Raw genomic sequence first — 14,539 nt, forward strand, 5'->3', positions numbered from 1 at the left:
CCCCTGCACTGAGTCCGATCCAAGTGCAGCCACAGATGTGGTGGATGATAAGGCAGATTTTGAGATTAGTGGGGAGAGATTTGTGGGGTAGGACTAGTATTTTTTTTATTTTTTTTAAATTGGTATTGATATATAGTTGATTTACAATGTGTTAGTTTCAGGGGTACAGCAAAGCGATATATATATATAAATATATATATATTTATATATATAATATATATAAATATATATATATTTATATATAATATATATAAATATACTTTTTTATATTCTTTTCCATTATAGATTATTATAAGATATTGAGTATAGTTCCCTGTGCTATACAGTAGGTCCTATTTTATATATAGTAGTGTGTGTATTTTAATCCCAAACTCCTAATTTATCCCTCCCCGACCCTTTTCCCCTTTGGTAACCATAAGTTTGTTTTCTATGTCTATGAGTCTATTTCTGTTTTGTAAATAAATTCATCGGTATCATTTTATAAGCGATATCATATGAAATTCTCTGTCTGACTTATTACTTCACTTAGTATGATAATCTCTAAGTCCATCCATGTTGCTGCAAATGGTGTTATTTCATTCTTTTTTGTGGCTGAGTAATATTCCATTGTGTGCCTCTTTGAGCGAATACTTTGATCATTTCAGACATCTTCTTTTCATTTTTTATTTTATTTTGTAGAGCAGAGAAAGGTTTATTTCAAGGGCCAAGCAAGGAGAACAGGCATCTTGTGCTCAAAAACCTCAAACTCCTCAGCCATCTTCTTTTATTTTGTCCTTTTCTCTCATTGTTGAACCCAGAACTGACTGTCTTAAATTCAGCAAGCATGTGGGTGAGTCTAGAGTGTTGCAGCTTTCAGTTTAACAAAAAAATTTCCCTCTTTGATTCATTGGCATTAAGTTTATGTGTCTTTTATTTTTAATGGCAGCGCTATGGTTTTTCTCTCCTCTCCTTCTATCCAGCCCCTTTTCATATCCCCTAGTGACAAAGACCAGGACACCAACTCGGTCAGGTCTCACCTTCCAGCTGTGAGGGAGAGTCTGGTGCCAAAGAGGCGCTTCTCCAAGTCGCCAGCCAAAGACTCCACCTTGTTCTGTCCCCAACCCTGAGCTGTCTCCACAGCAATCCACACTTTACCCTCCATGTTTTGAAGGAGGGGCAGAGGGAGTCTGGAAAAGACTTTGTGATACTTTGTATCACCATGTTGCACTGGGGAACTTTGTATCTTTCCTATTATTAATAACCATATTTTTGTAACATACCAAATTGTACCTTAACGAAAATTCTGAAAATACCCATAGACTTAAGAACGCTAAGCTTTCTGAGAGTTCTGACTTAAAACTGTATGTATAAGCTTTTAGTAATATTAGAAAAAGAACAACTTCTTGTTTCTTTTGAAAATTTTTAGGCCACTTAAAGCCCTTTCGGTGATGCCTGAAAATCCTATAGATTTTGCTTCTATCTGCTTTCCCCCCGCCAGATGCTTTATTTCTAATATTTAAAGTCATTTGCTATTAGTTGTTTTAGAACTCTTTAGTTTTATAGGTAAGTATTCTAGGTGTCCCATACATTTACGGTTTCATGCCATTTAGCAAGTGACAGCACACATAATAGGACGTATTATTATTGGTGTTTTTAGACTAGAACACCTTGTTGATTTTTTTCACGACCCAGCATGTATCTTTATCCTGAAAATACTAGAAAATGCACACTGTAATCAGAATCAGGACTACAGGTGCAAAGAGCAATTGTGCCTGCCCAGGTTTTCCTTAAACAATTAGCAAGTATTCAAGATTTTTCCTCTCACTTTGAAAAGTAGGGAAAGGAGGAAGAGACTCCTCACCTACCTCTCTCTAACAGGAGTTGTTTTTCTCCAATGCTAGGCATGCAAGAGGCTTCCATGAAGCTCACCGAGTCGCTGCATGAAGTCTATGAGCCCGACTGGTACGGGCGCGAAGACGTGAAAATGGTTGGCGAGGTGAGAGCTGGTCACAGCACGTGAGAGGCCCCAGGGTGACTTCTGTGAGGTTCCCACCATGTCCTGCTCACTCAGCCTATCCCCTGACCCCCTCTCACCGCTTCATGGCCCTAATATGAAGGGGCACCGTGTACCCAGAAGGCACTGTGCAGTTCCACCATCCAGATCAACCCAAACTTGCAGTGAGGAGTGAACATGACAATAAAGCCACTTGGGTAGAAAGCTGTGGCTTAAAGATTGGTTTTGTTCAACATAAGAATAGCACTTGTCTGTCCTTTACTACACTTCTTAGCCCATTCCAGTAGGAGAACTGGCCCATGGCCTGATTTTATGTAGCGCACCTTCTTCCCCATCCCTCCTTGAAAGCAGGCACGGGATCTGGGAAGAGCATCCCATTCACTTTACCACTAGATGGTCCCTTCGCTGGTCTGCAGGGCTGAGGACAGGGCCTGCTAATAGGAATTTAACTAATGAAAGGCTTCGTCCTTAGACATGTCTTAACACCTGAAATGCACCGTCTAGCTCAGGGCTGTCTGGCTCTGGGAAGTGAGAAAGTGGTCATTGTTGCTTTGAAGAAAGCGGAATGGGATGTGACATCAGATGAGTTCTTTAATCTTCTTGGGCTTTAGTTTCCTTATCGGTGAAATGAGAATAATAATTGTATCTCCTAAAAACACACTTAAAGTTGAGTGTATTCACATCCTCGACCTACTGCACAGTGTGTGTGATTATTACTGACTTTAGGAAGCCTGCAGTCGGGTTTTCTCACGTCCAAGCTCTTTGTTAAAACAAAGAATGGTTGGTCATCATGCCCACTTCATGGGAGCTCGTTGCTTCTCATGAGGCACAGGAGAGTTAAGACATATGGCCGCCACAACTCAGGGAAGGGTCTGGTACATGACATGCCGATCATCTATGCAGCCTTTGGAAAGATGGGTTAACATCTTTCCTGGGCTGCTTCCCCAAAATTCTGACATCCCCACAGTTATGACTATGATAGAAACTGAGATCTATTTATGAAGAAAGCTCATTGTGAGCTCTGTTACCTCTTTCGAAAACTTTCAGTATGTGAATTAGGCAAAACTAGCCTCCACACACCATTTTCCAATGCAGTTTTGAGGAATGGCATCTTCTCACATTTCTTAAATATAAAGACACTGTGTTTCAACAGCGTGTTGTTAAAGGCTTAACTCATTTTGTAAATTTCCAATTAGAGGTGTATAATTAAAAATTCATTGTGAAAAGAAGAATTTTTAAGGGAATGGTTAGAAACTTGTGTGATGGCTTTTCAGAACACCACGTTACAATTCTGTGTGTGGCAAATGCCACTGTTGACCTTGATTCCTAAGGAAACAGCTGCTGTCCTACCTTGATCCTTGTGGCTGCCAGGATTTGGGGAATCTTTCAGTGGTGAAGCACCTGACACTGCATGTCCGGGGGTCTGCTCAGATCATAAGATAAGCCTCTTTGTACGGTGGACTTAAATTTTTTTGTTTGCATAAAATTCTTTTTAATTAATTAATTAATTAATTAATTAATTCAGTTGCGCCGGGTCTTAGATACAGCAGGCGGGCTCCTTAGTTGCAGCACATGGGCTCCTTAGTTGTGACATGCGAACTCTTAGTCGTGGCTTGCATGTGAGATCTAGTTCCCCGACCTGGGATCGAACCCGGGCCCCCTGCATTGGGAGAACGGAGTCTTATCCACTGCACCACCAGGGAAGTCCCTGTTTGCATAAAATTCTTAATAAGGATCTATGACAATTAGAATTAGGTTTTAACGTGTGAAAAAGAGAAGCAAATCAACCATTAAAAAGTGGTTTTCAACAAGAGAGAAGCTTCTTCTCTCCCATTATCGACCTTGGAGGTTGGCAGCCCAGGTGTGGTATGGGGGACCCACGAGCATCAGGGGCCTGTCTTTGCATCCCTGCTGCCACCTCCACGTTCAAGATGCCTCTGAGCTCTGGCTATCAGCTCTCATTTTTGTCTTCCAGTCAGCAAGAAGGAGGAAGCTTGGAGGACAAGCCTCCTTTTAGGGCCACTTCCTGAAAGTCCATCCCATTGGCAGAATTTAGTCTCATGGCTGCACTTGGCTGCAGTGGAGGCTGGGAAGTATGGTCTGTATCCTAGGCAGCCGTGTGCCCGGCTAAAACTGGACGTTCTATTGCTAAGAAAAAAGAAAGGGTAGACATTGTCAGGAGATGCCAGATGTAGTAACGGCAGGAATATGGAATGACGTTCTTGCGCATGTGCCTGGGATTCTGTGAAGCAAGTTTATGTTGTCAACGCACATACTTGGAGAAATTGAAACTCAGGAACGTTCAGTTTTCCAAAGTCACACAGCTAGGATATGAACTCTGTTCTGGTGAGGCAGCCTGGTGTCATCGACAGATCATGGGCTTCAAATTCAAGGGTTGAAACCAGAGTCTGTCATATACCAGCTGCATGACCTTAGCCAAACTATGTAACATCTCTGGATTTCAGCATCATCTTCTGTATAATGGCAACAATGAGACTTTCTTCATAAGGCTATTGTGAGAATTAAATCACACACACACACACAGACACATACAGCTTTTAACCCAATGCCTTGACAGTAATAGGAGTAACAATAATAATAATATCTAATACTCATTGTGTTCATGACAATTGATATTCCATAAATGGTAGGGCCCTTCCCAGTATGACTAAATTTTCTGCTGTCTGTGTGGAGGCTTCAACTGCGGTTTGTTGTTTGTCTGGAGTGGTTTCTACTTTCCTGGATTGCTTCAGAAGCAAACTGTCTTTGTGGAATTCTTCACAGACTCCTAGCCCCAAAGTCCATTTATAGGAATCGGGGGACCTTTTGAAGTTTCTACATTCTTTAGTAATTCGGAATCAGAAACACATTTTTAAATGAGCTCAGCCCTTAGGTAGCCTATGTTATAAATTAGAACTGGTAGCCAAATTACTGTATTCTTAAATAATCCACACTTTTCTAGCATTTACTAGCCAGGGAAGTAGAACTTATTTAATTTTATAGTTTCAGGTTTTTTAGAAGTTGGTGAAAGTGATCCAATTAAAATAATTCTGCAGTTGTCTCTTTATTTCTCTTTTTCTCTCAGAAATGTGATGTGCTGTGGGAAGACTTCCATCAAAAACTAGTGGATGGGTCCTTGCTGACACTGGACACCTATCTGGGCCAATTTCCTGACATAAAGGTATTTTATTCTGTGTCTATAAAGGGAAGAATTGAATGGTTCCATGTTCTTATTAAAACATGGGCAAGAGATAAGTAGAATTAAAAGTCCTCAAGCTGACATCAGAAACAGTTGGTAACTTTTCATTTATTTAAGCGTGAGATTTTTATCCTGTTCCTAACAGTTTAAAATGAAATATAGTTCCAGAAATCACATTTCCCCCTTTAATGAACTGCTTCAGCTTTTATTTCTCTACAGAAGTCTTTTTAATCCTATAGATATAAAATCATAAATCAGAGATACCAAAAAATTCCAGTCTTCTTTATGTTCAAACCTTTTGGTTATGTGGCATTTGGCAAAAATTTCCGTTAGAATAAACAAAGGTCATGAGGAAAGGAGAAACTTCATTGCACATGTGAGAGCAAAATCTGATCTTTTCCTTACTGTTTATTTTGTGTATGTTCATAGTACACCTGCATATTTTTTCTCTCCTTGAAATTTTCAGGTTCACATTGAATTCTTAAGATGTAAGCATTTCAAATACATTTGCATCTGGATCTAAAAATACCTTGTCTAAAACATTTGTCTTATTCGACACTTGGATTCATTGAAAGGAAAATATACAAGTGAAGGATTGAATATCACAGATTTGAAATTGACTCTTAAGGTATAGATGGTCTTTAAACCATCAGGGCTGTATATAGCAAATGGTAGCATTAATAGATCTGCTCCCTAGTTGTTCTCCCAGCTCAAAGAGGACTGCTAGGTAAGACAGCCATGTGCTGCCCTTCCTGTAGAGCAAGGAGGCCATGAACCAGTGTCCGCGGGCATTTTCAGTATCTTGCTAGGTGACCTCTGATGTGAAGTTCCATTTTTACCTGGCCTTCTTTATAGCCATTGCCAGACACCAGGAAACTATCTGCAATAATGTGCACCGCCCTTGGCCATGAAACATAGTGAAGCTTCTTGGCCAAAACTATACTCCTATCAATGACGTTAGTTTCCTCAGTCCCACACAGAATGCCTAACGCTAGATGGCCAACACCTGAAGTGTGTTTTGGGACACCAGAGGCACCAGACAAAAACCTAAGTGGATCAGACTGGACATATTAGCCTTGTTGGCAAGATGTCCCAGAGAACAAATCCAAATGATGAATTCTAGGTGATGTTATCATAATAGGCAGCAGAATGCTTTACCGGGTCATTGTATAGCTCCATCTTAATTTGGAAAGGTATTAAGTCAGTTTTAAAAATTTTCTGAGAAATTAAAACAATTTTTTAAAAAGTTAAAATTCTGTACACAGGGAATGTGTTTTGAGGTATCTTCAGATAATTTGATAGGCATTGACATTTTGCCTTGGAATTTGCAGCATTTGTGGAACAAACAGTCTCAGAATTACTATCACGCTTTAGAATACTGTTTATTGCATGGTAATTCAGTCTCCATAAAAATCAATTCCTAATAAATTAGGTAAAAGAAACGTTTGTCTTCCTACTTGAAAATTTCAAAGGACCTCGCAACTTGTCTAAATTAGTCATATAATATTTGATAGTACAACTTCGATAAGCAAATAAAGGCTGTGATTGACTGCAGAAGAATACATTTGAAAAGTTGTTGAGCTTCAGGAACAAAAACTTAGTATCATCAAAAATGTGTGAAGGATCTGTTTGTTATCTGTTATTTGTTATGATACTGCCCAGCAATAGCTATTTGGAAATTGACCATTCTCTCTAGGAGCGTAAAATTTCAGAAGACATACAGAGGTACCTTTGTTGAAACAGAGAGATTAAAATAAACTCATGATGGAGTATGTTGGTTAGTCTTTTCAGTTTGTTGAAACACTCAGTGGAACTTTTATTCTATTTTTTAATTAATTAATTAATTAATTAAATTTTGGGTGCATTGGGTCTGCGTTGCTGAGTGCGGGCTTCTCGTTGCAGTGGCTTCTCTTTGTTGTGGAGCACAGGCTCTAGGCACATGGGCTTCAGTAGTTGTGGCACGTGGGCTTAGTAGTTGTTGTGAAAGGGCTTAGCTGCTCCGCGGCATATGGGATCTTCCCGGACCAGGGCTCGAACCCGTGCCCCCTGCATTGGCAGGTGGATTCTTAACCATTGCGCCACCAGGGAAGTCCTTTTATTCTGTTTAAGCAGTTCTTTTCCTGTGGTCCATGGTGTCCATGGTTGAGGTCACACACAATGATGATCCTCCAGTTACTGAAACATCTTACGTGAGAGATTTGGAATCATGTTATCTAGCTGGATTCCCTGAAGATAAATGAAATATGGTTTTACCTGCATCGTGGAAAGAGCCTACATAATCTCTCTCTCTGTTTCTCTGAAGTCACATTTCGAATATTAGAGCATACACATAGGGTTTCAACCAAGATAGACAATTGTGAAACCATTTCATATGGTGAACAGTGAAGGAAATAGCAGTGTTTAACTTGGAAAGGAAACAACCTGGGGTTGGAGAGCAGTTGGGATAGCTGTTTCTAATAGTTGAAAGACTTCTTCTGTGAACATACACAGATGTTGTGCCTTTTACTCAATGGACGGAAGTTAGACGTGGATACAGACTCTGTCACTTCATAAAGTGAGTGCTGAGAGATTATGTAGTGAATGCGTTATTGATGAAAAGGAGGATTAATGATTAAAAATACAGTGGAGCATTTTCAAAGCCTGGAACACAGTTGACTTCCTGGACTCATTCACATCAACAGGGTGTGCATGGTGAGGCAAATTTCCAAATATTTACTGCAGCCCATCAGCAAGGGCTATGCAGTACCATTCATGAGGGAATGGTGTTTGACTTTTCCAGCTGTGATTGGCAGGGCACCTGGTGTTACAGTTTTTGTTGTGCAGCACTGATATCTAAAATCAATGTTGGAATAAGAGCCAGCTTGTCCCCAACCTACACAGGCTTACAGCTGTTAGCAGTTATTGTAAAATGAAGTTTAGATTTTATCTTAGCAGCTGTGCATGAGCCATTAAGCATATATTTACAGCAGTGGGCCAAAATGAATTCCACATTGGGGTTATTGTTGAAATTTTCAAAAAATTTAGTAAATTATTTTCTTTACTGCATACGGTCAATGAATAGTGGGGAATCTGAAGAACTTTTAATTAAACCATTTAATTGAGACTTCCCTTGTGGTCCAGTGGTAAAGAATCCACCTCCCAATGCAGGGAACACAAGTTCAATCCCTGGTCGGGGAACTAAGATCCCACAGCTCCAGAGCCACATGCCCGAGCACCACAACTAGAGAGAGAAAACCCACACGCCACAACTAGAGAGAAGCCCAGGCTCTGCAACTAAGACCCAACACAGCCAAAACTAATAAAAATAAATAAATAACCTAAATAAGTAAATATTTAAAAGCCATTTAGTTAAACGATTTACGATTAAGCTAGTAAATTTATTTAATAAAATTTACTATTGGATGATTAAATAAGAAGTGTATCATTTTCCATGTGAAAGCTATAGTGTATTAACTCTACCCTTTCTTAGGAGATGTGGTTCTTTTTTCAGGTTTCCCAAATATCAGGTAGGTAAGGCAATAAGATTGATATGTTTTGCCAACACAAAAATATATGCATCAAAATAAGTGATGGCCTTCAAAATGTCACTTCTACCATGGTAAGCTGTACTCCGTAATTAACCTGTCAGTTACACAAGAAAATGACTCACATTATTTACTTCACTTCTTGTTTTTGAACAAAAAATAAGATGATCCAGTGCACTGTTCCCAGGCTTGGAAGTAATTGAATTTTGCCTCTTTTCGAAAATCAAGTTTATCTTCAAAGCATCAAGATTTGCTTTTTAGGAAGATACTAAAGGACAACCTCCCCACCCCCGACCAAGTCCACAAAGCAGAGCTTTGTAAAAGTTTCCACAAAGTTACACAAGGCCACTACCTCAAGGGGCGGTGCTCCTTGGAAGGTAACAGATGTCTGCTGAAAGTAATGAGCTTTGTCACCTTGTTAGCACCTTTCTCTCTACCCTGCTGGGCTAATTCATCACATATTTTGAGTGAACTGGTATGTCAGCCATCCTTCCACTGACGCCAGTCGGAAGTGGTCGGTGCAGAGGATAAAGTGAAAGGGATTGGAAGCAGCTAAATGAGTGTAACTGCCCCGCCCTACCTGTCATCACCCCTGAAGGGGGTGTAGAGGAGTAGCACAGAGTGACAGATGGTAGCTGGATGACAGAGTCTGTCAGAGACACCTGGGAAGTGCTAGAAAGAGTACTAACCAAGCATCAGGGGCAGGGACTGAGTGAGACAGGTGAGGGCACGAGGGTTCAAAGTCCTACGTGGACTGCTGACCCTGCACTAACATTACCCCAAGAGTGAGAGCCTCCTTAAACATTGTGCCCTAGGTGTCTCACTGGAGTCACCCTACTCTTGGCACTGGTTCCGGGGCTGATACCTAATTCATCTTTCGCCACAGACTTTCTGAGTAATTCTGGACAAGTTAGAGGTTAATCTCATGCAACTTCAAATTCCCTACCTGTAAAATGGGAAAATCCCTGAAACACCCATACTGGGCATTGCTGTGAGGACCCAGAGGACTATGTTTTGTAAACGATAAACATTTATATTATTGTTGTTTTTCTTCTTCCTACCCTATGAAATTTAAAGTTTTTTAAGGATCCTCTTCTGCAGTTCTCAGTATTAGACTAGCTGGGCACAACTAGACCCCTGGGGATTTTTTTAAAAAGGACAGAAGCCTGGACTTTGCCTCAGACTAACTAAATCAGAATCTCTTAGTCTGGGGCTCAGGAATCAGTATATTTTACACTACTTGCTTATTAGTTGTTCCTCTTTAACTTAATTTTTAGTGGTTGCCCTACAGTTTGCAGTGTACATCTTTAACTTGTCTAACTTCAGGTAACGTTGCAGCACTTTATGTACAGTCTAAGAACCTTATAGCAGTGTATTTTCAGCTCCTCCCTCCATTCCCTGTGCTCTTATTGTCATATATTTTCCCTGTACATAGGTTATAAAGCCCACGATCTATTGTTTCTGCTTTTCTCTAGTTCAGTGACCTTTCCAAGCAATTCAAAGTAAAAAACCAAAATCTTGTCTATTTACCTTAATTTTTACCATTTCTGGTACTCATTTCTTTGTACAGCTCCTGTTGGTATTAAAATTCGTATATGGCAATGAGTTCCCCCAGCTTTTGTTTGTCTTTTAAAAAACGTGTATTTCACCTTTACTTTTGGAAGGTATTTTCACTGGGAATAGAATTCTAAAAATCTCTCTTGATTTTTTATTTTTCAGTGCTTAAGAGGTGCTACTCCATTGTATTCTGGGTGGAACAGTTTCTGAAGACTGTGCAATTCTTACCTTTGTACTTATTTTTTTTCTTTATTCTTGATTTGAAGCAGTTTGGTTTTGGTGTAGCTGTCTGTGTCTTGTTTGGTATTTATCCCTCTTGGGATTCTATGAAGGTCTTGGATGTGTACTTTGATGTCTTCCTTATTTTATAAAATTCCCAGCCATTATCACTTCAAATATTTCTCTGCCTCTCCCTCTCCTCTCTTTGAGACTCCAGTTACATGATGTTAGACTGTTTGATATTGTATTGGTCTTGTATGCTTGATTCTGTTTTTTTTTAAACTTTTGCTCACTTCGTGGCAGTTTCTTTAGTGATTTTTAAAAATTAATTAATTTTTAGTTTTGGCTTCATTGGGTCTTCATTGCTGGGTGTGGGCTTTCTCTACTTGCGGCGAGCGGGGCTACTCTTTGTTGTGGTGCGTGGGCTTCTCATTGCGGTCACTTCTCTTGTTGTGGAGCACAGGCTCTAGGTGTGCAGGCTTCAGTAGTAGTGGCACGCAGCATCAGTAGTTGTGGCTCGCGGGCTCTAGAGCACAGGCTCAGTAGTTGTGGCACACGGGCTTAGTTGCTTCACGGCATGTGGGATCCTCCCGGACCAGGGCTCGAACACGTGTCCCCTGCATTGGCAGGAGGATTCTTAACCACTGTGCCACCAGGGAAGTCCCTCTCTTTGTGTTTTAATGAGAAAATTTTCTCTTCATTTCATTTATCTTGAACTGTACTGTTTCTTTCCTCAGCTGTTTTAAGTCTAATGAAGAAATTTCTCCTCTCTGATAAATTTTATCATTTCCATTTGATTTCCATTTAGCTGAATTTCCATGTATCTGTTGACATTCCCTATCTGTTTATGTATTTTGTCTACCTTTTCCAGCTAGATACTTTAACATATTAGTCATAGTTACTTTAAAATTACTGACTGGGGACTTCTGGCGGTCCAGTGGTTAAGACTCTGTACTTCCACTGCAGGGGGCACAGGTTCAATCCCTGGTTGGGGAGCTAAGACCCCGCATGCTGCATGGGTGCAGCCCCCCCAAAAAATACTAGTACTTCCAACATTTGGGTCATGTCTGGTTCTGTTGCTTGCTCTGTCTTTTCTCATGGGCCATTTTTCTTTTTTTTAAGGTGTGTGTTTCAGAATTTTTGATTGAATGCCAGACATCGTGTATAGAATAGTGAAGACTGGAGTACTGTTTATGCCTGGAAATGGGTGTGCCTTTTTGTCAAGCCAGTAGTGGGACAGTTCAAATTACTCTGCTTGCACCTTGAGCTGGACTTGTGTTTTGTTGTTGCTATTGTTACTTTCGGTGCCCTGTCGCTTTCAAATTCCTCTAGAATTGGGCTGCTAATACCTTGCACATATAGTCTAACATCTATAAAATTTTCAGGCTCTTGGGTTGAAGTCTAGTTTTTGCCTCTACTTTGACCCACATTGGTTGGGCCCTTGGATGCCAGAGAGTTTTTCTCCGTGTTCCTGCCTCCCTCAGATTTCAGGTGTCCTTGTGTGCCAGTGTTTCAGAGGGAGTCTCTCTCCATACACTTGGCCTTTCTCCAGTGGTAGGCAGCTGTTTCTTGTTATTCAGTGCTGGGCTTGGAGTTGAGGCAAGGCTGTTTTATGTTATACTTTCCTGGCCTGTCTTAGGCAAAGTCGGCCTCGTATCTGTGGTTGAGCTTGAACAGGAGTTTTCTGACCCTGCCAAAGTGGGATCAGACCTCTTCTTGTTATAGGAATCAGATCTTGGGCCCAAGAGGGTTTTATGTTCCTCCCCTATGGGCTGAGATTTTTTTCTCCCACTCTTCTGTGTGTTACAATTATTTTTGAATATATCTAGGGGCCCAAGGGATTCCTATCCATCACTGGGGCCAGATTGATTTTGCTTCTACCTTTCCCCCAGAATCAGTGGATCTCTGCCTGGTCTCTGTGGACCAGAGGATCTGTTGTTTCCTCCTCAAGTGGCTTAAGGCTTTTGCTTTGTAAAGAGAAAAATGTCCAAGGGAATGGGCAGGGCTTTGTCTTTCTACCCCCATAGCCATCAGAGATCATCTCATTCTCACTTGCACTGCAAGGAAGTGTCTTGTCCCCAGTCTTTCTCATAGCATCCAATGGAGGCCCAAGGAAAGAGCTTGCCCGTAAGTGCAACTTCTCTTTGTGTCTTGGACACCCAGCTATCCCAAACTGACACGTTAGCCCACAATAGACCTTAAACAATGTGTTAAAATTTTAGCTGACTACTTCTTGTCCACCTGTATGGTGGCCACAGCTTTTACCTGCCAAAGGTGAAAGAGTTGGTATGTCTCGTCTCTCCTTGAAGAGACTCATCCCTCTTTGGAATTGAGATTCCTTTATTGCCATATGACTTCATGTGTGTGACACAATCAAGACAATTTATGCTTTTATAAATTATCCAGATTTTTTTCTTGCTGGTGTAACCGTAACATTGTTTGCAGCTCTCTATATCCTAACTGGAAACAAAAGTCTCTAGAAATCAATATATTTTTAAATCTCCTCAGATGACTTGAATGAACAAAAGGCTTGACAAACACTTCTAGGCAGAAGGGTTTCTTAGGAAGTAAATCTGATTTATAGAACTGCTGTTAGTGAGAGTGCTATGAGAATTATAAAACCAAATCCTAATATAGTCTTGTACTATCTTCAGAATGGAACATTTAAAGGTCTAGAATAGAGACTAACAGAGAGTATAGGTTTAGGTGCTTCCCTCAACCAGTTCTGGAATTTCTCTGGTCTTTGCAAATTCTGCCTTCACCTCCTTACGATTGTCCTAATTATTTTCGGAAGGGAGGCCTTTACCTGATGGTTTTCACACAAAGGAGCGGAGGCTGTAGTCTGTTTTCCAGGGGTCATTTGTCTAGTGAAATTCTGGTTCACCTCGATCTCCGGTCAAGGTCCCCAGCTACTGCGGACAAGGAAGGCATTTCGGCAGTCAAGAAGAGAGTCTGGGACCGCGTCTCTTTCTTAGCGCATATGTTTCCCTGTTGGCAGAACCGCATCGCAAAGCGCAGCAGGAAACTGGTGGACTACGACAGTGCCCGCCACCACCTGGAGGCTTTGCAGAGCTCCAAGAGGAAGGACGAGAGTCGCATCTCTAAGGTAGGGGCCGATTCCACTGTTGTCACCACTCTCCATGTTCTGTGACCTATCGCAACTTTGCTTTTGAAAATGAAATCTTCCCTTTCTCATGGAGATGGGAATCAGGACAGAATTGAAACTGAAGTACGGTGCTTGTGGGCTGCTGTTCATAATTTTCAAGTAACATTCAGGGTTTTCAGGTCACAGTAGAGTTCACATGGGTGACACTGACTCACATTTTCATCATCATAAACGTTCACCCCCAACAGTACTGCCTGATCAAAGAAAGTAACGCGTCCTTACATTCTTTCTGTGGTCGTGCTCCATACTTGTTGCCAGAATGCAGATTCAACTAGGAAATCGAGTGTGAAATTCTCAGACATAGATTGTGCTTGAGCGTACAGATGTGTACTACAATTGCATGACGTTCTTTTTCTTTTAGAAAAACCCATTTCCAGAGCTTTTACCATGTATGTCAGTCATCGGCTGACAGCTCATGGGAGACACCTGCTGACTTCTCACTTGGCATCCAGTCTTGCCTTTCCCCATCTGCACACACACAGCTGCCTGGATGGCCTTTCTGCAGCACATATCTAGATAGAGTTTCTCCACTGCTTAAGTCTTTTAACGGCTCCCACTGCCTGTAGAAAAAAAATTCTAGATTCCTTACTATGGCCCATGCGACCTTCGCAACTTGGTTCTGACTCACCTCTCCGTCCTTGTCAACTTTCAAGTCTTCTTTCCCCTCCTTTCCTCCCTCTACACATGTCCTAAGCTGGAGCCTCTGTGACCTACAATACCAGCTGCTGAGCAGCTGTGATAAGAGCTGCCCTTCACGCGAGGCCCCTGAGGTGCCAGGCACCATGTTCAACACTTCATTTACATCCTCTTTCTTCAATACTCACAACACCTGTGAGGTGGGCATTGCTATGTGCATTTTACGGATTTGAGGTGCACAGAGG

The 14,539-nt window shown here is 41.2% G+C and overlaps 1 protein-coding gene across 1 annotated transcript in view; it reads left to right on the plus strand.

The window, feature by feature from the left end:
* AMPH (amphiphysin) overlaps positions 1-14,539 on the plus strand; it is a 185,123-nt gene that overhangs the window by 101,755 nt on the left and 68,829 nt on the right. The window contains exons 4-6 of the mRNA XM_060019841.1: positions 1,881-1,975; positions 5,079-5,174; positions 13,491-13,598. Coding sequence (XP_059875824.1) covers positions 1,881-1,975; positions 5,079-5,174; positions 13,491-13,598 — 299 coding nt within the window. The remainder of the gene's footprint in view (positions 1-1,880; positions 1,976-5,078; positions 5,175-13,490; positions 13,599-14,539) is intronic.

This window comes from Delphinus delphis, chromosome 9 (assembly GCF_949987515.2).
Source record: "Delphinus delphis chromosome 9, mDelDel1.2, whole genome shotgun sequence".
Taxonomy (NCBI): domain Eukaryota; kingdom Metazoa; phylum Chordata; class Mammalia; order Artiodactyla; family Delphinidae; genus Delphinus; species Delphinus delphis.